We start from the raw sequence: 26,185 nt of genomic DNA, 5'->3' as shown, positions 1-26,185 counted from the left end.
TCAGATGAAATAATGTGTATAGAGTTCTTTGCAAACCCTAAAGCACCCCACGGATATTTTTTTTTTTTTTAGTGAGGCAATTGGGGTTAAGTGACTTGCCTAGGGTCACACAGCTAGTAAGTGTTAAGTGTCTGATGCCGGATTTGAACTCAGGTACTCCTGACTCCAGGGCCGGTGCTCTATCCACTGTGCCATCTAGCTGCCCCGCACCCCACGGATATTAACTAGAATTTTTTTCCTTTCTGCCCTTCACATCCAGAAAAAGAACTGTGGAATCTGAATGCAGACTGAAGCATACCATTTTCACTTTTTTGTTCTTTTTTCTTTCTTGAGGTTTTTCCCTTTTGTTCTGATTCTTCTTAAACATCATGACTAATGTGGAAATATATTTAACATGATTGTACATATAACCTGTATCAGATGGCTTGATGTCTTGGGGAGGGGGAAAGGAGAAAAATTTGGAACTCAAAATATTATAAAAACAAGTGGTGAAAATTATCTTTACTGGAAAAAAAATAAAGTACTATTAAAATTGGGGGGAGGGGGCAGGATTTTTTCCTCATATTCAACACATACCCAAAATAGATTCCCTCTCTCTTGACTTGTTGATTCCTACCTATTCTGTAAAGTTTAATCATGCTTCCTCCTTAATGAAACCTTCCCTGATCTGACTCATGAGTAAGACCCTTTTCCCTTAGGAATAAGGTGTTCAAAGGTACTTATCATGTAATATCGGGAGCAGTTGTTATTTGTGTTTGTGTCATGTCTGCCTGTTAGATTTAGTAAACTCGATGAAGGCAGGGACTGTGTCTTATCTGAATGTTGTATATCCTTCAGCATTAGCACAGTCCTTTAGAAATAATGCCTGTTGAGTGAATGAATAAATGGTGCTTGCCTTGTGAGCACTTTCACAGTTAGGTAATGTACCTTTCAAATGTATTTTTACAGGGGCATACTGATATCCTGGTGGGGGTCAAAGCAGAAATGGGAATGCCAAAGTTGGAAAGACCAGATGAAGGCTACTTGGAATTCTTTGTGGACTGGTTAGTACACTTGGGAATTTTTTTTTTCTTTTTTGGGGGGAAATTTTTAAAAAGATACACACCACCATCTAAAAGACAGATACAAAAAGTGATCAACTATTTTCCTCGGTGTAACAAGCTATAATTTTGTACTCTGGTAATGTATGACAAGAGCTCACATGGCCTGGATTCCAGACCTAGTGTCTCCATTAAGCTAGCTATGTGACCTTGGTTGGGCACACCACTTAACCTTTTGGGGCCTCAGTTTCCTCATCTGTAAAATGGGAATCATCACGTGTCCTTTCAGGGTTGTTTTAAGCCTCATGTGAGAGGTATTTTGTAAAGTTTAAAACACAGTAGGCAGCATAGCATGGTGAATGGGGTACTGGACTTGGCCTCAGGACTTGAGGAATTCAGGACTTGGGATTTGAGCCTGCCCTCAGATATTTACTAGTTTCATGACCTTGAACAATTCATTTAAATTCTCTAGGCTTCCATTTCCTTATCTGTTAAATGATGGTGTTAGACTAGATGACTGCTATGGTCCTTTCCAACTCTGAATCTCTGCTTCTCAGGACGAGGAGAATTCATTTTGTCTGCGTACTTTTCTGGGACAAGTTTTGATTATATCTCCTTCCTCCTGTCTTCTCCTCACCCCCACCCCAGTAGAATAATTTGGGGAAAAACCCAAAACTCTTACAAGAAATATACACAGTGGAGCAAAACAGATTCCTCCATTGGCCACGTTTCATTGGATATTTGAAATAATATTTGTAAAGTGCTCAACACAGTGCCTGGCATATAGTAGGACCTATAGAAATATGATTATCATTATTGTTATTATTTATTGATTTTAAGTTCTTCACCTCTCTGGCAGGAGAGGGTGGGAATCATGGTTTATCATTACACTAATCAGAGTTCTAAAGTCTTTCAGAGTTGTTTTTTCTATAATGTTATTGTCACTGTGATTGTAAAACTTGTATTTCTAGTTCTGCTCACTTCATTCTTCATTAGATCATAGAGGTCTTCCCACTTTCCTCCAAAATGGCATGTCATAATTTCTTACGGCATTCCATTGTCCTATTCTTATACTCACATTCCCTTTTATTATCATTTTACTCTTGTTCCATCGCATCCACATATTACAGTTTGTTTAGCCATTCCCTGATAGGTGGGCACCCTTTCAGCTTCTAGTTATTGTTTCTTATTAAAAGATTTTTGAACTTAGGAATTCTTTTCCTCTCTTTGACTTCTTTGAGGTGAAGGCCTGGTGGTAGTATAGCTGAATCAGAGGGTCTGCATGATTTCGTAACTTTGGGAAATAGTTCCAGATTCCTTTCCAGAATGGCTGGATTAATTCAAACAACTAATTCGTGTACAAGGTTTCAAAATAGTTTGTTCCTAAAGATAGAAGACCCTGCCATCCATTTCATCCAGAGAGGAGAAAAGGAAATTGAATCATTTAAATGGAAACAACTACCTTTATTCTTTTATGATGAGAGAATATCTGATTCTCATGGAAAATTTTTCAGAGACAAGTGGGAGTTAATTGTACTGAACAAATGAAATTCTTTACTAAAGTCTTATAGGTCGCTAGTTCTCCTAACAGCTTGTTGGTTAGCATATGACTTATGGATAGGACTTGTGTTCTGCGCCTAAACCCAGAAGGAATGTCCCTGAACTTAAACTGCAACTATTGGGTAGTATGAAAATATTGTAAGGATAATGAGGAGATTTTCCCCTTTCATGTAGCTGCTCATAAGCAAATTTAGAGATTAAATGGTTAAATTCCCAGTGGTACAGAATCTGTGAAAGGTGGAAAATTAGTTGCTTTACTGCCGAACTGACTCCTCTATTGCCCATGCCAACTCTAAATGTTAAGCACATTCAGCCTGAGGCAAAGACCTGCTCTTCTGCTTGCCCATTTAATTTTCCTTTTGACTTGAAAATAAAAAGATGACTTGATACATCTTTTATTGTAAAACCTTTCTATTTTTTATTCAGAGGACAAGCAGATCCAGCCCTGTTCTACACATGGGGAAATGAAAGGACAGAGGAGGGTTGTATGACTTGATCAGTAAACTAACCACATCCATGTTCTCTAAGCCTTTGGGCTGGTATTCTGGGTTCACCACCAGATCCTGTTCCAGCATGAATGTGGACCATTGTAAGGGCTGTTTCTTGAACTTTCTGAAAGTTATCTTTCATCAGTTAGTTCTCTGCAAGACACTGAAGGAAGTGCTTAGTGAATGATGAATTTCCTTAAACAGTTCCAGTGAAATCGCAGATCTGGTATTTTTGAACCTTAGAAAAACGGTTGTTTTTTTTTTCCACAGTCTTGAGGCCTAGTGGGCTAATATATATCACATCTTCAAAAACTCAGGAGGAATAAAGCTTCCAGGAATAAATTCTTCATTTGCCCCTGTTATATTTACAAAGATAAGACTCTGAATAGGACAACCACAGGAATCTACCTCAGGAGACTGATTCTCCTACTCAGGAACAGGGCTTCTTAAACTTTTTCCACATAGGATCCCTTTTTGCCTGAGAAATTATTATGCAACCCCAGATATATAGGTATATGAAATAGGTATACTGAACCTTTTACTCTTGCCAAAGTTTTCACCATCCCCATGTTCAGTTACATGACCCCATATGGGATCGCGACCCACAGTTTAAGAAGTTTTTGCTCTAGAATACAGTCTGCTGCCAGCACAATATCACTTCAGATGGCACTTTCTAGCAGGAAGGATACAGTTAGTCCATACATTTAGTAGTGATACTGTTTTCTCTTTTCAAGCTGAGATAGGTATTAATTTAGAATCTCTAAAATGGAATTGTACTTACATTGTACAACTGGCCTTACCAATTTCTCTCTTACTAGTGTTTTATTAGTACATCGTTTTCATGGATGTACAAAGGTATATGTACAAATGAGTACATTTATCAGTACATCATTTAACATTTATTTGGTACATTGTTGTCATGGATGGGAGCCTAAATATGTCTGTATAATTTGGACAATAGGATAGAGACATCAGAATTTGATTTATTAAAACAAAACAAAAAAAAGGGGGCAGCTAGGTGGTTCAGTGGATAAAGCACTGGCCTTGGATTCAGGAGGACCTGAGTTCAAATCCAGCCTCAGACACTTGACACTTAACTAGCTGTGTGATCCTGGGCAAGTCACTTAACCTTCATTGCCCTTCAAAAAACCAAACAAACAAAAAGAAAGAAATGAGTCAAATCCTTAAGGAGAAAAAAAATAGATATTTGATGAAATAGAATATTTTCAAGCATTCTTGATGAAAAGACCAGAATGGAATAGAAAATTTGACTTTCAAATACCAGCCTGAAGAGAAGCATAAAAAGGTATGAAAAATGAAAAATAAATCATAAGGGATAATTATGAGTGTAACGATTGGAATGACGCCACCTGCTGGAGACTTACTGTAGAAGAGTTCCACCCATGAAATGAAGGTCTTTGAGGGCAAGACCAGGAATCTTTTCTTTGGCATCAGGAAGTGACGTTGGGTAGTGGGAGGAAGAAGGAAGAAGAGACTAGCGCTCTGTCTCACGCTCTTTCCTGAGGACACTGGTGGAGAGCGGGGCTAGAAATGTGCTCTCCCTTTAATAGATAGATGAATCTAGGCCTTTCTCTCTCTTTACCAAATTCTTATTCTCCTTAATAAATGCTTAAAAGTCTAACTCTTGCTAAAGCTTATAATTTATTGGCAACCACTCATTAAATAGTTTAGACAGTTTAGCTAGAATTTTAGCCCTTAACATGAGAAAGGACTGGTTAATTTTCTAGTGGCCTAAAAGGTAAAGCATGACTATCTGAACCTTGAAAACCCCTTCCCTTCTCCCTCCTTTTCCCGCAGTTCAGCTACAGCGAAGGTAGTTAGGTAGGTAGTAGGCATATAATAAACATCTTTTGATTTGACTTTAATCCCAGAATATTCTGTTACTCTGTATATTCAAATAAAGTTAGATATTTTAGGTATGGTGATGTAAAGAATTGTTATTTGAGGTTTTTATGCCTCGTTGCGCACTGGCCTGGGGCTCCAGAAACCGCATGGTGCTCCACCCACTGGTTGTAGCCGTTGCCATGACGTTGGCACCTCATGGCGCTGGCACCTCACATCATCACCGATTGCCGACGCCTACATGGGCCTGGCAAAATTACGATTGGAAGCCTAGTGAGGGCAGTCATGTGACTGTCAGAGTGGCCATCCTATTGGCTGGAGCTGTATGGGGGTTTTTCTGGGATTGGGGGAGGAGAATTGGGTGGTCTAGCTGGATACTGGAAGGTGACAGGAGTTCTGCTGCATATTCTCAGCTGATCCCTGGGCGGTAGTATCTTTTCAGGTTGTATAATTTCCCTTCCCCCATTTTATTTCCTTTCCCTTGATCCTACTGATCCTGTTTGTGTTTTTTTTTTTAAGTTCGTTCCTGTTAAAATAAATCCTGTTCTGTTTTGAGGGAGGCTGCTGGTCTTCTTTGTCCCAATATTGCGGTGAGCCGCTTAGCTAACACTCCCCAATTAAAAATTGGTCCCCACAGTGTATTGGGGGGGTTGTCACATCCACATAGATAAAATTCTTAAAGATGTAGCATCATACTATTAGTTGCTTAGTGTTTAAATTATAAAGATATTTTTTGATGGCAAAGCAAAATAAACTTCATCCCTGGTGACTCAATTATTTAGCTATAAATGAGTTTCTCTGCAAATCTCAATTATTGAGTAAGGCAGAAGGCAGAGAGTCGAATAATAGCAAGATTGCTCTGTTTCCCTTGTGAGTTTTCAATTCTGACTCAGGTGTCTGGTGATTTGGGATGTAGAATGAGAATTTCTAAGTTATAAAATGTTTCAACCTATTTTTTTTTTTTTTTTTTGGTGAGGCAGTTGGGGTTAAGTGACTTGTCCAGGGTCACACAGCTAGTAAGTGTCAAGTGTCTGAGGTTGGATTTGAACTCAGGTCCTCCTAACTACAGACCTGGTGCTCTATCCACTGCGCCACCTAGCTGCCCCTCAACCTATTTTTAAAGATTCTTGTACCTCCCTGTGTTCCAATGGGGACAGACAAAGGAATTTAATATTTTAAACAAGATGTTTGACATTTCAGTTAGTTGTAAACAAGCGTGTGCATCTCAGAAGGGCTGTGGGTAACAGGAAGGACATAGAAAGTAACTGTTAGACTACTTGGACTCTATTTCCCAGTCTTGTGAGAGAACAACTGCGTTTTATGCATGTGCTTAACCAACTGCTATCCAGGTTCTCTTCTCCATACATTTTCTTATTTCTTCCTTTGACCTTTGTAGGAAGTCCTTAGGGAGCCCCTTAGAATCTGAGGGAGAAAATGGGGCACTTAATTGGAGTCTTTCTGTGTATTTTGAAATAAGGAAGTTAGAAGAATTCTTTTCCTCATTGTAGTATCTTAACATGAGGCTTCTTAGTGATCAGGCATTGCTTCAGAACTAAGCTTTGTCTTCTTCACATTTGAAAAGATTTCCCCTTTTTGTCCCCTGGTATAGCTCAGCCAATGCCACTCCAGAATTTGAAGGTCGAGGAGGTGATGACCTGGGCACCGAGATTGCTAATATCCTCTACCGGATATTTAACAACACGGGCAGCATGGACCTAACATCTCTCTGCATCAGTCCGAGGGAGCACTGCTGGATCCTCTACGTTGATGTGTTGGTGAGTCACAGGCCGTCACATATAAGAATTGGGTCTGTAGGAAGCTGCCTGGCCTGCCATCTTCCTTAGACCTTCTTTCCTATTCACTTGTATTTCTAGACTTTGAAATTATTAGGACCAGTGTAAAGACCATGCAGTCATGCTGACAACACTTGCCTCACAGGGATTTTATGAGGATCAAATGAAATAATTGGGTCAAGCACTTTTTAACGTTATTTTTTTTTATTTTCTTACTATTTTATTTTTTCAATTACATGTAAAGATAGTTTTCAGCATTCATTTTTGTAAGATTTTGTGTTTTAAATTTTTCTTCCACCTCCCCTCCCTTCCCCCTCCTGAAGCCAGCAAGCAATCTGATATAGATTATAAACATTACATTCATGTTAAACATATTTCCACATTAGTCATGATATGAGAAGAATCAGAACAAAAGGGAAAAAAAAACCAAGAAAGAAGAAACAACAACATAAGTGAACATATAATACTTCAATCTGCATTCAGATTCCATAGTTCTTTTTCTGGATGTGGAGAGCATTTTTCATCATGAGTTTTTTGGCATTGTCTTGGATCATTGTATTGCTGAAAAGAACTAAGTCTATCACAGTTGATCATCACACAATGTTGTTGATACTGTGTACAATTCTCTCTTGGTTCTGCTCATTTCCCTCAGCATCATTCATATAAGTCTTTCCAGGTTTTTCTAAAATCTGCCTGCTCAATTTTTATTTATTTATTTATTGGTGGGGCAATGAGGGTTAAGTGACTTGCCCAGGGTCACACAGCCTAGTATGTGTCAGGTGTCTGAGGTCAGATTTGAGCTTAGGTCCTCCTAAATCCAGGGCCAGTGCTTTAGCCACTGCACCACCTAGCTGCCCCCGTGCTCATTTTTTACAGCACAGTAGTGTTCCATTACATTTATATACCACAACTTATTTAGCCATTTCACAATTGATGTGCATCCCCTCAATTTCCAGTTCTTTGCCACCACAAAAAGAACAGCTATGTATATTTTTGTACACGTCGGTCCTTTTTCCTTTTTTATAATCTCTTTGGGATATAGACCTAGTAGTGGTATTGCTGGGTCAAAGGATATGCACAGTTTTACAGCTCTTTGGGCATAGTTCCAGATCACTATCCAGAATGGTTGGATCAGTTCACAACTCCACCAACAATGCACTAGAGTCAGTTTCTTTTTTGTTGTTGTTTGCTGTGTTTTTTTTTTCAGCCCATTCCTTGACTTTGGACTTTATGTTATAAAGTAGGCTCTGCTCCAGGGAGGGGTAGGATGCCCACAGTTGGCTAATGTAGAATTTTATTAAGGAAGTTTAAATAATCTAATGAGTAAAAGAATAAATGAAAATAAAATTTTAAATTCCTGTTTTATTTCTAATGTTAGGTAAGCAAATATAGCACATATTTGTCACTGATGTGCCAAGAGGAACTTGTTAGTTTGTTTCTATGCTCTTTCACCAGGCAATTTAGTGAACCCTAATTAAAAATAATAATTGTAACTAGCAATTATTACAAGTTAAATTCAGGTTCTAGAGAGCCATCACCAAGAGAAGAGAAAATCAGATGTAAACTAAAACACCTGAGCCTTTAACATAAGGTTCTATCTGATGAAGTTAGGATATAGCCACAAGGAATTTAACTATACATCTAGCCATCGTGTGTGTGTGTGTGTGTGTGTGTGTGAGTGTGAGAGAGATTTTGCCCAAATTTTTCCTTTACAATATTTTAGTTCACTACTGTTTTTGTCTGAGAAGAAAAATCCTAATGATAGATCTTCATTCTCTTGATTTGATTTAGATTGATATGGGTCTATTCTTCTAGACCAAAGTTTCTTAAACCTGTGGGTTGTGACCCCATATGGGGTCACATAACTGAACGTGGGGGGGTCATGAAAGATTTGGCAACAGTAAAAGTTCTGTATATCTATTTTATATACTTATATGCCTGGGACTGCAAAACAGTTTCTCAGGCAAAAAGAGGTCGCAGGTAGAAAAAGTTTAAGAAGTCCTACTCTAGACTGAAGGGCTGTTATACTTATAAGTAATTATGTCATTGTCTTAGAGTACTTTGTGTAACAATCTTTTATTCCTGCTTTGTAAAAAAAAAAACACAAAACAACAAAACAAACCCCACTAACATAGGAATAGGCTTTATTTATTAACAGCATTAGAACTATATTAGATGTCATGGCCTGCCAGGAGGATGTTCATGGTAAGAACTTACTTTGACTTTGTCTGTGAATGTCTTAATTTAGAAGAGCATTTAAATTTATTTTCTGAATCTTTTTTTTTGGTGAGGCAGTTGGGGTTAAGTGACTTGCCCAGGGTCACACAGCTAGTAAGTGTTAAGTGTCTGAGGCCGGATTTGAACTCAGGTAGTCCTGAATCCAGGGCTGGTGCTCTATCCACTGTGCCACCTAGCTGCCCCTGAATCTTTTTTTAAAGGAAAAAGGAGGCAGTGTAAATAGTACACTGCACTGGAGTTGAGAGGCCTCGGTCTTAGTCCCAGCTCTGCCACCCACTAGATGGGTGACCTTGGGCATCCCATGCTTTCTGTTCTTCACTTTCCTCATTTGTACAGTGGGGGGAGGGTTAGACAAAGTGATGTAACCTAGGCTCCTTCTGGCTTTAAGAAAGTTGAGAGTTTGAAATGCTGTCCTCCCCAGACTTTTATTTTAACCTTTAATTATAATATTGACTTGCATTTTCTTTTTGGACTTGACCTGTGATTTCATAATTGTTAGGAGCTCCTAGAGGGCCTTCCCTCCTCATTGTAGATAAGCACCTTCTCTTCCACTTAGAGCTTCAGAGAACTGGTTGGAGCCCAAGGAGGTGATTTACCCAGGATCACAGAGCCAGTGTATGTCATTGGCGGGAGTTCAACCCAAGTCTTCCTGAATCCAAACCTGTTGTCTGTCCTCAACACCACACTGCTTTTCATAGACACATTAACAGCAAAGTAAATTTTTTTTTAATTAAAAAAAAATTTTTTTTAAATGAGGCAATTGGGGTTAAGTGACTTGCCCGGGGTCACACAGCTAGTAAGGTCGGATTTGAACTCAGGTACTCCTGACTCCAGGGCCAGTACTCTATCCACTGCACCACCTAGCTGCCCCTAAAGTAAATTTTTTCTTGTCATAAATATAATTACCATTTTCCAAACAGTGATGGGTTTGTAATGGTGTTTTCCTTTTCATGAAAATAATTGCTTTCTTTTAGCATTGATGGTAATTTTTGTATTGAGCATTAAGTAGATTTTAGCTTTGTGAACTTTCCATTTTAATGATCTAAGAAGACTCAGTAGTAAATCATGTTTATTTCAGATTCAAGTTGCTATAATTTTACTCTTGTTAGAAAAAGCTTGGAAAACAATCAACTTGTACGTTGATGTAGGGTTTTTTGTTCTTTTTCTTGTTTGTTTTGTTTTTAGCTAGTTCTTTGCTAGATTTTTCTAGGCTATAATATTTAGAAAGAAATTTAAAAAAAATTCATGTACTGAACTGATGCTGAGTGAGATGAGCAGAACTAAGAGAACATTGTTCACAATATCAACAACATTTTGTGTTTGATCAACTGGGATAGACTTGACTCTTCTAGCAATACGATGGTCTAAGATAGTTCCAAAGGACTCATGATGGAAAATGCTCTCCAAATCCAGAAAAAAAGAACTATGACATCTGGATGCAGATTGAACCAGACTAGTTCTATTTCTTTTCTTTTTTGAAGTTTTTCCCTTTTGCTCTATTCTTCTTTCACAGGATGACTAATGCAGAAATATGCTTAATTTGATTGTATGTATATAATCTATATCAGACTGCTTGCTGTCTTGGGGAGGGAAGTGGGAGGGGAGGGAGGGAGAAAAATTTGAAACTAGAAATCTTGTAAAAACAAATGTTGAAAAATATGAAAATAATAGATGAAACAAATTATTCATGTACAAGGCTATTCTATAACCAAGTTTGACAGCCCAGATACTGTAAAATCTTATTACAGTTTACATTGGTGTTCTACCCAGGATAACTATTTATCTTTTACTTTCCTATCCAGGAGTGTGCTGGAACAGCTCAAACCAGCTAGTGAGAGCTGATTGTTAATTTATCTGTGTGAGCATTTATAGCTGAGAAACCTTCAAATTGTACAAATCAGGGTTTGATTTATTATTTTCTTGATTGTCTAGAGTTAAGAAAGTGATAGAGAAAATGTGAGTAATGCAGATTAAACCTAAAAATATGTCATATATACATTTTTTTTTTGGTGGAGAGCTGGTTGTTAAACATTTATCAGAACACAACTGTATAGAAATGTAGATTTTCTAGAGCATTTTCTTCCCAACAACTCTATGACATATGTAGCATACATAATTTTTTGCAGATTTTTAAAAAATGAAGTTCAAAGGAATCAAAGTAAAGAACTAATGTAGCCGATATTTCCTCACTGCTGTTAGGCAATTCTACTTATCACCTCATTCTGCTACTCTCCACAGCAACTTTTCCAAGCCTTCTCACCCTTCCAGTGGTTCCACCCTGCCCCCTCCCCCCAAGATGAGATCATTGTCTTAGATTTTACAGGAAAAATTGAGGTCATTCACCACAAGTTCCCTCTTTTCCCCTCATCCTCATTTCCTATCACTCAAATCCTTCTAATGATGAGGTGCAAGACTAACCCTTCTCCCTGCTCTAGCCATCCCATTCCACCCCTATTCCTTCAGCAGACTGGCCCCTTTGTCATCCTCACTCACTTATTTTCAGTCTCTCCCTCTCTACTGGCTCCTTTTCTGTGGCCCACAAACATGCCTTTTACAATAGGTGCCTCCACTTTCCCTCCTCTCACTTTCTTCTTAATGACCTATAGCTGTTTTCAGACCTTATCATTCCACTGAAGTAGTAGTAGAGACATTACTGTCTCTAAAGGTATTGCTGATCTCCTGATTGCCAAATCCAGTGGCCTTATCTCAGTCTTCATGCTCCTTGACCTCTCTGCAGCCTGTGACACTGCCGGTCCTTCTTTTCCTTCTTGATACTCTCTTCTCTTCTAGGTTTTCAGGACAGCCTCCCTCCTGGTTTTCCTTCTATCTATCTGACTGCTCTTTCTCAGTCTCCTTGCTGGGTCCTCCTCCAGATCATACCCTGTAACCACAGGTGTCCCTTAGGGTTCTGTTGTGTATCCTCTTCTTTCTTTTTTCTGCACCACTCCACTGGATAACCTCATCAACTCTCATGGACTTAGTTACCATCTCTGTGCTAATGATTCTCAAATCTGCCTCTCCTGCCCCAGACACTCTGCTGATCTCCAATCCTATCTCCAATGCCTTTCAGATACTTCAAATTTGGGGTGAACAGTATACTTCTTAACCTCAGTGTGTCCAAACTTCACTCATCCTTCCTTGAAACCTTCCCTACTGCTATAAAAGGAAACACCATCCTCCCAGTCCCTCGGGCTCACAGCTTAGGAGTCATCCTGGACTCCTCACTATTCCTTATTCCTCATTTTTAATCTATTGCCAAGGCCTGTTGATCTCACCGTTGCCACATCTCTTGAATATGCTCCCTTTATCTCTGCTGTCACTCCTTGTTGCAGGCCCTCATCACCTCACACCTGGACTGTTGCAGTAGCTGCTGGGGTGACCTGCTTGCTTTGGGTGTCTCCCTGAATTAATCCATCCTTCATTCAGCCACCAAAATGATTTTCCTAAAGCACAGATCCAACCACATCACCCTCCTCAGTAAACTCCATTGGCTCCCTAGCATTTCCAGGATCAAATACAGAATGCTCAGTCTGACATTCAAAGCCTTCTTCCACCTAGCCCCCTCCCTGCCACGCATTCTTCAGTCCAGAGACACTGGACAAAACACTCCATCTTTGGGCTCTAGGCGTTTTCACTGACTGTTGTCCATGCCTGGAATGCTGTCCCTTCTCACCGCTGATCACTGGCTTCCTCTGAGTCTTAGTTACAATCCCATCTTCTAAAGGGAGCCTTTCCCAATCCCTCTTAATTCTAATGCCTTCCCTCCATTGGTGATTTCCTATTTATCCTGTATAGCGCTTGTTTATTTGTAGTCTCCCTGTTAGATTGTGGAGGATAGGGACTGTGTTTTGCCACATTTTCTATCCCCATCTCTTAGCACAGTAACTGACACATAGTGGGCACTTAATGTTTAGTGACTGACTGATTCCAGTATGAAATAAATCTATTTGGGGGAGTAAACACTGAGTGATTTCTATCATAGTCTTTGAAAAAGATTAATATTCAGTAGTTTTTACATTTTTTTTCTTTTTTTTTTAAGTTTCTACATTTCTAAATGGGAAATTTTATGTTATAGATTGTGAATACCTACCATAAACCAAAATGGTTGTTAAAAAGAAGCATTAGAAAACTTTCTTGCCGATAGTGCAAAAGGAGACAACAGTTCATTGTTACTCTTTCACTACTACCAGCAACTTTTTATTAGGTACTTCAGTTCCTCCGTTATCTCCCCAATATGTGTATTCACCCATCAGTGCTGATCACACTCTCTTCTTGTATGACTCAGACTTAGAGCTAGAAGGAACTTTGATGGTCTCCTAATCCAGCCCTTCTGATTGTAGAGATGAAGACGTTGAGGCTCAAAGTGGTTAAGTATCTTCTCGATCTGATTTGCACAGACAGGAAGTAGTAGAAGTAGGATTCAAATCCCACACCTCAGACTCCAGATTTAGCTTTTTTTTTTTCTACTGCATCATGCTGCCACCTTCTAGTCTGTCCTTGCTCCTCAGAGGGTCCATCTAGTGTTCTCGGAGCTGTCTTTTGTCTTCCTTGACACTACAAAGATGATCACAGTGGATCACATGGCCTTTCGTTAGTTATCACTTGATCTTACAGGCCCAACTTCTTTACTGATCTTACATCTCCTTTTGGATAAACTTTCTGTTGCTTCTCCACAATTCTTCACTGGTAGCAGCCTACTCATACCCCTTGTAAATATCTTCATTGCTCATTGCCTGACCCTCATCTTTTTTTTTTTTTTTAGCGAGGCAATTGGGGTTAAGTGACTTGCCCAGGGTCCCACAGCTAGTAAGTGTTAAGTGTCTGAGGCCGGATTTGAACTCAGGTACTCCTGACTCCAGGGCCGGTGCTCTATCCACTGTGCCACCTAGCTGCCCTGACCCTCATCTTTAATTATATGGAGATAATAAAATTTCATGACTTTTATCATAAGAGAAATGCATCATCAGAAAAAAAATAGTTGAGTTACACAACTTTTATCAGGGAAATAAGTGAGAATGTGAATATGATATGATACAAATCACTTTCATTAAAATAATTAATCAGAAGTTTTTTTGAGTGTGGGCACTGTCATAAATAGTTGCACTGGTAACAATGATGTTTTGATATTCGAAGAACCTTAACATATATGTATGTATGTTTATAGCATATTGAACACTTAAAATAATATTTAGTACTAAAAGTCAATATAACTTCTAAATATAATTTTTTTAAAGGACTAGCAAAGTATTATGGAACTGAAGAGATTTTTAAAAATATATATATTTAAAAGGTATTTTTAAAAAGAACTTTCTTTTCAGAACTTTGAAAAACAATATCATAATTATCATTTCCCATAAATTCTGTCTCCAGATAGCTTATGGTGAATGTTCCTATGGTTTTGGAAGGAGGATGGGGGCTCATATAATATACTCTACCAGGGCTTCCTAACAAAATAAGGCTATTGTAGCTTTGTGTAGTCCTTTGCATTTTTCAAGTGTATATGAATATTGGGGTTTATAGTTTTACTTTTCTCTAACTCTGAATGAATAAGTGAATTAAATACTTACTATGTACAAAGAACTATGTTAAGTACTGGGGATACCAATAAAACAGGAAGACTTCCCTGCTTGAGCTCACATTCTGATGGGGGAGATAGCACATAGAAATAGTCAACAGTTTCAGCTGCATGTCAGATAGAAGGGTCACATAATCCTCAGAGTGTCAGTAAAGCAGATGATGGTAAGGCCTCTTCTTTGAAGTCATTTTAACCAATAAAATGAGACCACTTTCAGAGATTGAACCATTTGACAAGGCCAACGACTGTGGCCACAAGAGCTTTCCTTTCTGAGTCTTCCCTAGTAGAGACTGTAGCACCTACAGGAGCAGTGACCAGGTTAGACCCCTCACAGGTGGCTGCCCAAGACAGTGGCAGAGGGCACTGGGCTGGAAGCATTGCCACTCCCAAACACTTAATTCCTTGAATTTTAGGTTTCTTTAGTTCCCCTGCTTTCCTAGCTCTGTAACAAATGGTCATTTTTTTTCCCTCATCCTTCCCCCATACACAGGATAAGAAAATCATTTGTAGAGAAAGTTTCTTGAAATCTGTGTTGGCTCATCTCAGTGTTCTGCCAGTAAGGCAGCACAAAACATCATACAACTCAGTTCCTGGCTTGTCCTGTGCCCTTTCAGAAGGTTGTATATACTTGTTTATTTTCCATACACTCATGGGGTCTAGCCTATATCACTGTGGTTAGTCCATTATTCACCCTCTTTAGAAGACAGTGTTAACAATGTGTTGTTTCATTTTTATTTAGCAATTTTTTTTTTTTTGGCACTTGAAGATCTCAGCAGAAATGCTTATATGGCAGGCAGTAGAATTTATTCCTCCCATGAAAGAGCAAGCCAGACAAAGTGAGAGACTTGAGAAGTCTGGCTACTTTCCTTTAGTATCTGCTTTAGATGCAGTACGACATAGTGGTTTGATAGCCAGAAATACCTAGATTCAAGTTCTTCCACCACTGAAACATAGTCTTTTCTTGTCTCTAGGCCAGAGTGATCAGTGTAGCTAACCAGATTAAAATGTAATTGTGTAATGCTTAACAAAATAAATAAAAGTACAATAAAATAAAGTTGAAGTAAATTTATGGTACTTTTAAGTCAATTTGGGGCAGGCATGTATCCCTTTCTATTAAGAGTTTGATACCACTGCTCTACTTAGCTTACTAAAACTCTGAGATTGCAGAGAAAGTGGCGACCTAAGTTAGTAGGAGTATTGTCACCCAGGAGCTGCTTATACTAATGAAATCACAGGGCGGCTTCTGTTCCTCTCCTGCCTTGGAGGGATGGCATCTGACAAAGCTGGAGAAAAGCAGCCTGGTGATAAATGTACAAGGAAGTGGGCCACCACATAGAGTAGTGACCAGGAAACATTTATCTTCTCATCAGTGGACATTCATGATTTAGTGTCAGTCCTATTGATGTCACAGAGAAGAAACACCTACATATGCATATGTGGTTTTGTATCTATAAAGCTCTGAGTACCATGAATTAAAAGTAATATGGGAAACAAAAGTTTTCATACGATCCCAAATGGGCAGGTAGTAGTAAGTAATGGAAAGAACTCTAGATCAGAGTCAGAAGGTTTGTGTTCAAGTCTCATTTCTGTTACCTCCTGTGTTGCAGGCTTGAGTAAGTGGCACAGTGGATAGAGCACTGGGCCTACAATTAGAAGGACTTGAGTTCAAATCCAGCCTGACATTTACACTAGCAGCCCTGGGAGATGGTGCTGTGATTATTCCCATATTGCAGATGAGGAAACTGAGGCAAGATCAGGTCTTCCTGATTCCATGTCCAGCACATTCTCATCACTGTCTACCTCAATGCCTAGGTCAAGGATAATTTGTATGGTGCATTTTAGCTTTAGTTTTCTGTGTCTAAATAGATCCAGGAAACTTGAAGTGACCTTAGAATCATCTCTTTCAACCCCCACATTTTACAGATGAGAAAATATCCCCAAGGTCACTTAGTGTATAGGGTCACTAGGACTCAGATGGGTTTTCTGACTCTTAAATCCATTCCTCTTTGCAGGACATTTGGCATGGCTCAGGAACATTTAAAAGTCAGCAGTGGCTACTTGGTAATCAGTGTATACAGAAAAGGTGCTGGAGAAAGTAAAAAAACAAGACAGCTGAAGGAAGCAGTACAAATACAAATGGAGGGGAAAGAGAGAAAGAATATAGTAATGAATATACCTAAGAGAGTGCTGTAAGGGGGGAAGTATCGGATGTGGAGATAAGAGACTTGGATCAGTTTCAGGGTCTGCCTGTGACTTTGTGACCAGAGGCAAATTAACCTCCCTGGGACTCCATTTCCCCACATTTAAAATGCACTTTGCCCTCCCTATTTCACATAGATTTGTTGTAAGACTCAAATGAGATAATGTATGTAAAGGGCTTTGTAAACTAAAGCATGATGCAAATGTGAGTTATAATTATGATATGTGTACAGAAGTGCTATAGTAGGCATGATTGGTCCATTTTAATTCCTACATTTGGCAGCAGAATTCTCTCTAAATGAGTGCTCATGTGTTAACTCAGCATCCATATTGGGAAAAACCATGCATTGAGATGTACACGCTCAAGCAATGTGTTCAAATAAAACTAGCTACAGATTGGGGTGGGGGCATTCCTTCCAAATTTGCATCTAAATCATGGTGCTGATGACAGTTTCCTCAAAGATGACTTTTCTGCTGACTTTTTTTTTTTTTTTTTGGTGAGGCAGTTGGGGTTAAGTGACTTGCCCAGGGTCACACAGCTAGTAAGTGTTAGGTGCCTGAGGCCAGATTTGAACTCAGGTACTCCTGACTCCAGGGCTGGTGCTCTATCCATTGTGCCTCCTAGCTGCCCCTCTGCTGACTTTTTGTCCAGAAAAAGTTCCATCTCTGATGGTGGGGAGCAGGGTGTTATCTGTTTCCTTTACTTCCATAACTTCACTTTGAGGTCTTTGAGTTCAGTCATCATTTGAGTGGTATGAAAACGTGGGATTGAATTATTTCCCAGTCTTCTCAAGTTTAGCTAACAAAGGGGGTATGTGGGAGATTTTATCTGTGATCACAGATGCTGTAGGGCTGTTTAGACCCAGGTGGAAATTTGTCTTTGAAATTATCATAGGTCCAGGTGGATGCTTGTTTTTGACATTATCATTGAGAGAAACAGGAGCCTTCTCAGCTAGTTTCTGGGGATGAAAGCAAGGAGCAATTAAAAGTACATCTGTATGGAAGACAGTAGCTGATTAACATAGGCATGAGTCTTTGTGTTCTGCTTCTAAATTGCTTGATTAGCACCAGAAAAATGACCCTGGATTGTTTAGAGGCACTCACTCTTATGGAGGTACTTAGAACCTTTTCCTTTGGGATTATGTGTATGGATGTGAGCACAGATTCTGAGAAGGGAAGAGAAGTAAAAGCTTAATAAACAAAGGTTCTAACATGGGGACAAAAATTATCAACATAGCAGCTTTATAAATGTGTGTATTCATGCATATATTTTATAGTAAGTATCTCCATTCATTTACCTTCCTTGTATGCCTAATGAGAAGAGCCATGGAAACCACCAACCATATGTTATGAACAAAATCATAACAGTATTTATTGTTTAACAGGTCTAGGACAGTTGGGGGAGGCAAGTCTAGGTAATATGAAAGAAAGGAATGGTTGGGAAAGGGCTGAAAGCTCATGAAGAAGAATGGTTCTAAGTAAAGACAAGGAGTCGGGACTTGGGGAATTATGAGTGAGGCAGGCTGGGTAAATTTGCTGAGGCAAAGTAGAGCTGAGGTTAACAGTGACAGCTGTAGTAAAAAAAAAAAAAAGAGCCTTAAGTCCATGATCAGAGCTCATTCCATCTTTTTCTTTATATTTGGCTACATTTTTTTTCTTACTGGTAGCCTATCAGATTTGTTAATCGAGGTTCTATGACTTTCCTGTTCTCTCTTCTGAGCTCCAGCAATGTAGCATCCACTGTTCAGGGGCAGCTCAGTGGTGCAGTGGATAAAGCACTGGACCTGGAGTCAGGAGGACCTGAGTTCAAATCTCACCTTAGACACTTACTAGTTGTGTGACCCCTGGGCAAGTCACTTAACCCCAATTGCCTTAAACACCTGGGGCCATCTCCAGTCGTCTTGCCACCGGGCTCAGATGGAGAGCCCTCCCTCACTTCAATCCATTTCAGTGCCATCATGACACCTGTCATGGTCCTCTTAGAGAATGAAGGACAAACAACCCATTGTTCACTGGATATTTTGATTGGCTATCCAATAAGCATCTCAAGTGCACCATGCAGTCCTCATTATCTTCCCCGCAATCTACCCCTTGTCTACACATCCCTGCTTCTTTTGAGGGGGCACTACCATCCTCCTACTCATCTAAATTTGCAACCTCAGAGTAAGCTTCTCCCCTTCAGTATCCCTCACTTCACTCCCCAGGCAGGTTGCCATGTCTTGTCAGTGGAACCTTGCTTCACTCCATCCTCCATATGGCCTTCAGAGTAATATTCCTCAAGCACAGTCTAACTGTGCTACTTTCCCAGCTCATTAAACTCCATTGGCTCATTTTCCCTATCATATCAAATAGCAGGTCCTCCATTTGGCATTTAAAGCCCTTCCTGACCTGACATTTCCAACATTATTATCCTTTCGTGCCCTTCAGCCTCTTCAGCCCACCACACAGGCTTCAGCTGTGTCTCACCTATGACCTTCCACTGCCTCTCTGTTCCTTGGCACAGGCCATGTTCCCCATGCTGGGAGTTCCTGTCCCTCCTTACCTCTGGTTCTTAGAATCCCTTGTTCCCTTCAGAGCTCAGCGCAGGGGATTCCTCTACCACAATAACTTTGTAGACACCCCCTGCCCCAGATTCTAGTGCCTCTCTCCAAATATGACTTTGTAGTTCACTTGTATATATTCATGAGCATACAGATTGCCTTTCTGAATTGAGCTCCTTGAGGACAGGAACTAGTTCAGTTTTGATCACCGTTGCCTGGCACAGTGCATAGTATACAGTCACTGCTTAATAAATGCTCGTGGGTTGTTTTATTGCCTCTTCTCTTAAGTGGGACCAACAGAGCTTGCTGACTTTCCCACTAAGTAAGATGTTTGGGAGGCATAATATGCTAACTTTAATGAAATTAAAGACAAAGATAGGAATAGAGTAGTTGTTATTTTTTATTCCATTGTAAAAGCCTATTGGTATTGATTAGAGAGATGCAAATTGAAACAACTCTGAGGTCCCACCTGACACCTATCATATTGGCTAATGTGACAAAAAAGGAAAATAATAAATGTTGGAGAAGCTGTGGAAAAATTGGAACACTAATGCATTGTTGGTGGAGCTGTGAACTGATCCAACCATTCTGGAGAGCAATTTGGAATTATGCCCAAAGGCCTATAAAGCCGTGCATACCCTTTGATCCAGCAATACCACTTTTGGGTCTTTTCCCCAAAGAGATCATAAAAAAGGGAAGAGGACCCACACGTACAAAAATATTTATAGCTGCTCTTTTTGTGGTGGCAAGGAATTGAGGAGATGTCCATCAACTGGGGAATGGCTGAACAAGTTGTGGTATATGAACGTAATGGAATTCTATTGTGCTGTAAGAAACAATGAGCAGGAGGAGTTCAGAGAAACCTGGAAGGACTTGTATGAAATGATGATGAGTGAGATGAGCAGAACCAGAAGAACATTGTACACAGTATCATTAACATTATGTGTTGATCACCTGTGATAGACTAGATTATTCTTCTCACCAAGAAAGTTCCAAAGGACTCATGATGGAAAAGGCTCTCCAAATCCAGAAGGGGAAAAAAAAACCCAGGAACTGTGGAATATGGATGCAGCTTGAACCATACTATTTCTTTTGTTTTTGGTGCTGCTGTTTTTCTCTTTTGATGTTTTTCCTTTTTGCTCTGATTCTTCTCTTATAACATGACTAATGCAGATATATGTTTGATGTTATTGTGTTTATATAACCTATATCAGATTACTTGCTGTCTAGGGGAGGGAGGGGAGAGAGGGAGAAAAATTTGAAATTGGAAATCTTATATAAACAAATGTTGAAAACTATCTCCACATGTAACTGGAAAATAATAAAATACTTTTATTTAAAAAAAAAAAAGCCCATTGGTTCTGCCCTTTGCATGGTGTGAATAATACTTAGCTCTAACAAGTACCTCTTTTTCCTCTTTCTCTCCCTCAGTTATTGGAATGTGGTGGGAATTTATTTGATGCCATCTCCATTGCTGTAAAGGCTGCTCTCTTCAATACAAGGTAAGACTTAGGAGCCCTGTGTTTCCCATGAAAGCAAATCTGAAGTGCTCCCTGAATGTGATCTGAAGTAAAATTAAAAACATTTGGGCAGCTTGAGAAAAATCTGTCTTCCCTGTTTCTTTTCAGGGTCTTCCATTTGCCCAAGATCACAGCCTCAGAATCCTCCTAGTTTGTTCCTTCTCCATCCCTTCATGGGTGTTTCAAATTTGATGACTCTACCTCCACAGTGTCTCTAGAGTCCATGACTTTCTGTTCACACTTCCACTATCTTTGGGGCCCTAATCACCCCTTCTCTGAATGACAGCCTCAGAGTCAGTCTCCCTCTTTCTAGTCTCTTCCCTTCCGCCCTCACCTTTGGTCATCTCACAGTTCATCTTACTACAACTGCCAAAATCATCTTTCTAAGGTACAGATGTGACCATGTCACTTTTTTGTTTAAAAATCATCATTATTTTCCTGTTACTTTTAAGATGGAGTATAAAATATGAAGTCTTCAGCTTGGTGTTTAAAGTCCTCCACAATCTGGCTCCCAGCTCCCTTTGCTTCCTTATTTTGTATTATTCACTTCACTAACTTGTTGTTCTGGCCAAGCTGGCTTATTACTCTCTGTTATCAGAACTCCCTGTTCTATTTCTCATTGCTCTGTCTTTCCTTCATCCCCAGAAAACGTTTTTTCCTCATCTCTGCCTCCCAGAATCCTCAGATTCCCTCAAAGGGAATCACCTATTTCTTTGTCACAACCATTCCTGAGCCTCCCATCGTTTCTGGCCTTCTTTACATTATCTTGTGTTTACTTCTCTGTGTACATGTGATATTATCCCACAGAAGAATGGATGCTACTGTAAAGAAGGGCGGTTTTCAGTTTTCTGTTTGTTTCCCTAGCAGGGAACATGGTTCTTTGGACACAGACTGATATCTGATGGCCACATAGTGACCCACAGAAAGTGAGCACAGCACAGAGTTACCATTTTGATACTGGGTATAACTTTGGCCCCTTCTTTAAAGAATTCATACATCTCACATTTTAACTAATAATTATAATTATCCCAGTTTTGTTCATTTCAGAGTTGGAAGGGACCTCAAGGTCATCTAGTCCAACTCTTCCCCCAAAGTAGAACACCCGCCACAACACGCCTGACAGACGATCATCTTTTGGTTCCATCTCCACTGCTCAGTCAACCGACTTCTCGAATACCTCCAGTGGGGGGCACTCCTACTTCCCAAGGCAGCCCATTGTACTTCGGTGTAGCATGATTGAGAAAGTGTTTTCTAACGGCAAGCCTAAGCTTGGTCCTTTGCAGCTTCCGTCCTTTGTTCCTAGACCTTTTTGCTCAGCTTGACACCCAGAATCTCACTGATTGAGCAGTAGAATTAGGGTAGTTTTCTGACACCTCCATTGTCATTATGGTCTCAGCAGAAAGGAACTGGGATCGAATGGGCATTGGATTACTCATCCGGGTTTTGGGTCAGCTGTCTTTTTATAACTCCACCTTCCAGTGAGAAACAAGATGCATCGTGAGCTGCCCCCTTCTCTCCCCCTGCAGGCACTGAAGGTACTGGGGAAATTCAGAGGCAAAGCAACAACAGTCTTGTCAGCAGCTTCTTTGTTACCTTTGTGATCAGACTGATTTTGGACAAGTCAAGTTTTCGGAATCATTTCTGTGGATATGTCAGCTTGCAATTTGAAGGACTTTGAGGTCATTATACAAAATATATGATAGCACCGAATATTTACTATTGTCATTATCTACTGTCAATAAAAATGTAGGTATCGTGTCAGTCTACTAAAGCTCCTATTAAAACAGTTGGGTGAATTTTACAAGCCGGAAGCAGGGTACAATAGTGCTGGTTTAGAAAAGAAAAATCAGTTGTGTACGTATCTAATAAGTAGCCTACTTCTTGCCCATAAATTAGGCTTAAGGAGTTTATAGACACAAGACACTGTATGTAGTGCATTTTTTACCTTTTAAAAGCTGAGAAACACTTTTACAGCTCTTTTTCCTCTGGCTTTCCTAGCCTCCACCCTGTGCTACCTAAATGTTTTATGACAAATCCGTTTTTCCTTTAAAAAAGCAAATTAGAATATATGTTGTGAATCACTCTTTCCCTCCTTTTTAAAGACATTGTAAACACTTAGTCACCCAACTGGGATCAGTTACTAAATGAGAAAACTTTTCAGAAAGTAAGCAGTACAGATCTTTGAGTTCCCTTTCCTTAGTATCTAAGCTCATTTCTGCATGACCCATGACTGCTGCTCTCCTACTGAAGATGAAGCTGGGAGTGTGAGACAGAACACCAATCAGAGTGTTAGTTCAGTGCCCTGGGCTCCTATTGGGCTATTGTTGATACATAGGGATTCATGTGATGGACCAAATTCAGTAGCAGCCTCTGTAGCAATTCTTTTGGGAGAGGAGAGGAAATGACCATATGTTGCTGAATTAGCCTCAAAAAATGCCTCCCTCACATCTCCCTTCTTTCCAAACAACCCCTTCCCAGTTACTGATTATCTTGGCTGTGAGAACAAGAAGGGGAGGCTATGAGACAGAACAGATTGTTTGGCTCTGGGAGGAGATGATGGATAAATACTCTCTATCAGGATGGCAAAATGTGACTGCTCAGATGAAGGATCGAATCAGCCAAAATTCCTCTTGGTCTTAATGAGGAGACAGTTCTGCGTGACTCTGTTCAAAAGCAGAGATTGTTTGGTGCTGTGGAACCTGTAAAGGGTTCTCTCATCTTCAGGATTTCCCTGTTGAATCGTCCTTTCTATACTGCTTCCAGCGGTTAGGATTCTTCTTCCTAAAAAAAAAAAATCCTCTACTTCACTATTCACTCCTCAAATCCTTGCAGTTTATTAAGGGACCAAGCTCTTTCTTGATACTGCTTTCTCACAAGTCAACAGTGGGGTTTCTGTTGCTAAATTAGATGGCCTTTTCTCAGTCCTTATCCCCCTTGACCTCTCCAGAGCATTTGTCAGATGCTCAAAGTGATTTTCCCAAAGCTCAGGTGTGACCATGTTACCCCCTCTGACCCCACCCTCCCCACTCCAGTGGCTCTCTATGACCTTCAGTATCAAATCACTACAAGTCATGACATCACCTCCTGATGTCATGGTCCTCTTTAAGACTGAAGGACAAACAACAACCCGGCCCGGGATTAAATACACAATTCTCGATTTCAGATTCACAGCCTTTTATGACGTAGCCCAATGCCCCAACCCTAACCCCACACACCTTTTCAGTCTTCTTTCACCTTCCACCACTTAATAAATGCTGATGGACTGGTGGACTCTTCTTCCCAGATACTTTCTCTTCTCTCGACTTCTGTAGCGCTCTTCTTTTCTCATTCTCCCTCTGACTGTGTGACCTCTCTCTAGTCTCAAGATTACAGACCCAGCACTTCCAGCCTGGTCACTCTTAGGCATGAATTGTTAGGAAGGTTTCCTTGAGTGTACACGTTCCCTCTGTCTGACACCGACCACCCCTCACTCTGAGCTCTGTCCTCTCCCCTGGAGCCAGACAGAAGGTAGCTAATCCCTTTTTTATGTAAAATAATTTTCTGTCATACAACTTGTCTATTCATTCTGGCCATCTTCTGTTTCTGTGCATTTAGAAACTTTTCAGTGCTCCTTTTTTTCCTTTTTCTTTAGGGAGATAGGGAACAATGCTATCGCCAACTGCTCTCTCCTGCCTACTGCCCATTCCTAATCTGGGGAAAGAAAGAAAGAAAAAAAAACCCCTTGTAACATATATGTACAGTGAAAAAAACCAACAAATTCCCACACTGGCTGTGGCAGAAAGCATGTGCCTCATTGTATACATTAGATCCATCATTCTGTCATGAGGAGTATGCTTAAACACTGGGCCTCTGGAATCTTGGTTGGTCATTGCAATTCTCAGAGTTCTTCAGCCTTTCGTAGTTATTTTTCTCTATAGTGCTGTCATTATTATATAAATTACAGTAGCCCTTTCAGTATTTGAACACAGCTATCACATCACTGAGTCTTCTCTTCTCCAGGTTAAATAACTCTAGTCAGTTCCTTCAGCCCATCTTATGGGCTCAGACCCTCCTTCAGTTACCCTTATCAGTGCAGACCAGTTCACCAATGCCCTTCTTAAAACGTGGCCCTCTGAACAATATTCCAGATGTTTTCTGGTAAGGGCAGTAGCACTATCACAACCAATTTATGTTGCATAATCTCAGATGGACTCTCACTACTGCAGGCCAGTCAGTCCTTTTGTACTTCCCTAATTAGCTCAGAATCTCACTGTCCACAGCAGCTCTTCTAAACTATCTCATCCCTCCTCATGCCTCCCATCATTCCCCACAACATCTCAGCTGAGAGTCTTTTCTTGCCTCATATTTTACTGTAAAAATTGAGGCATTTTCTGAGAGCTCCCTCTTCTTCTTTCCTCTTCATCTCATTACCCACATGCCTTCTGCCACCGTCTTTTTCACATGTCTCATGTGATGTGGCGGCCCCTCTTGCCAAGGTAAACCCCTCTACCTGCATGAATGATGACCCCATTCCATCCTTTCTTCACCCTCCGTCATCCCTCTCACTTTTAATCTCTTGTCTTCTTGCTGCTTTTCTAATGCCTGTAAATATGCTCTTTTCTCCCCTAGCCTCAAAAAACCCTCACTGGATCCCTCCATCACCACTGGCTGTTGTCCTTAATTTTTCCTTTCGTTTGTGGGTAAACCCTTCAGAAGGCCATCTACAGTATGTGGTGTCTCCATTTCCTTTCTTCTCACTGCTCTGACTTGCAGATCTCGTCATTCTGATGGAATGCTTTCTCTCCTCATCTCTGCCTCTGAGTATCAGCTAAAATCCTACCTTCTACAAGAAGACTTCTTGACTGTACCTTAATTCTAGTATCTTCTCTTAGTTGATTATGTCCTCTTTATCCTGTATATAGCTTGTTTGGACACACTTGTTTGCATGTTAGCCTTCCTTTAGACTGAATTCCTTGAGAGCAGAGACTGTCTTTTTTTTTTTTTAACCTTTTTTTGGTATCTCCAGCACTTAGCACACTGCCTGGCATGTAGTAGGTGCATAATAAATGTTTGCTGACTGTCTCACTGTCACATCCCTATTTCTGGAAGCTATAACTAACTTCAGTCTGTCCAGTATTGGATTAATTTTTTAAAACGCACATCCCACTGCTGACTGATGGAACTTCAGTCTACTAAAATCACCAAGTCTTTTTCACTTAGAATGCTATCCAAACATGTCTCCCTATCTTGTTATGTTCTCCATCTTTCCCAGCTTTGGGTCATGTGCTGATTTGATGAACATTCCATCTATGCCTTGATCCCAACCATTGATAAAAATGTTCATTGGTCTTTGTTGCACGTCTCAGGTATGGGCCTCTCCTCATGGCTCT

General features: G+C 40.1%; 1 protein-coding gene across 2 annotated transcripts in view; it reads left to right on the top strand.

The window, feature by feature from the left end:
- Positions 1-26,185, top strand: part of EXOSC7 (exosome component 7) — a 41,851-nt gene that overhangs the window by 8,583 nt on the left and 7,083 nt on the right. For both annotated transcript variants that reach the window (XR_006353228.1, XM_043966150.1), the window contains exons 3-5: positions 949-1,043; positions 6,561-6,726; positions 20,728-20,798. Coding sequence is in view for 1 of the 2 variants with exons in the window: in XM_043966150.1 (XP_043822085.1) it covers positions 949-1,043; positions 6,561-6,726; positions 20,728-20,798 (332 nt within the window). In the remaining variant the exon portion in view is untranslated. The remainder of the gene's footprint in view (positions 1-948; positions 1,044-6,560; positions 6,727-20,727; positions 20,799-26,185) is intronic.

Source organism: Dromiciops gliroides, chromosome 5 (genome assembly GCF_019393635.1).
Source record: "Dromiciops gliroides isolate mDroGli1 chromosome 5, mDroGli1.pri, whole genome shotgun sequence".
Classification (NCBI taxonomy): Eukaryota; Metazoa; Chordata; class Mammalia; order Microbiotheria; family Microbiotheriidae; genus Dromiciops; species Dromiciops gliroides.
The sequence above is the reverse complement of the archived record's forward strand: the minus strand, read 5'-3'. Positions and strand labels throughout refer to the sequence as shown.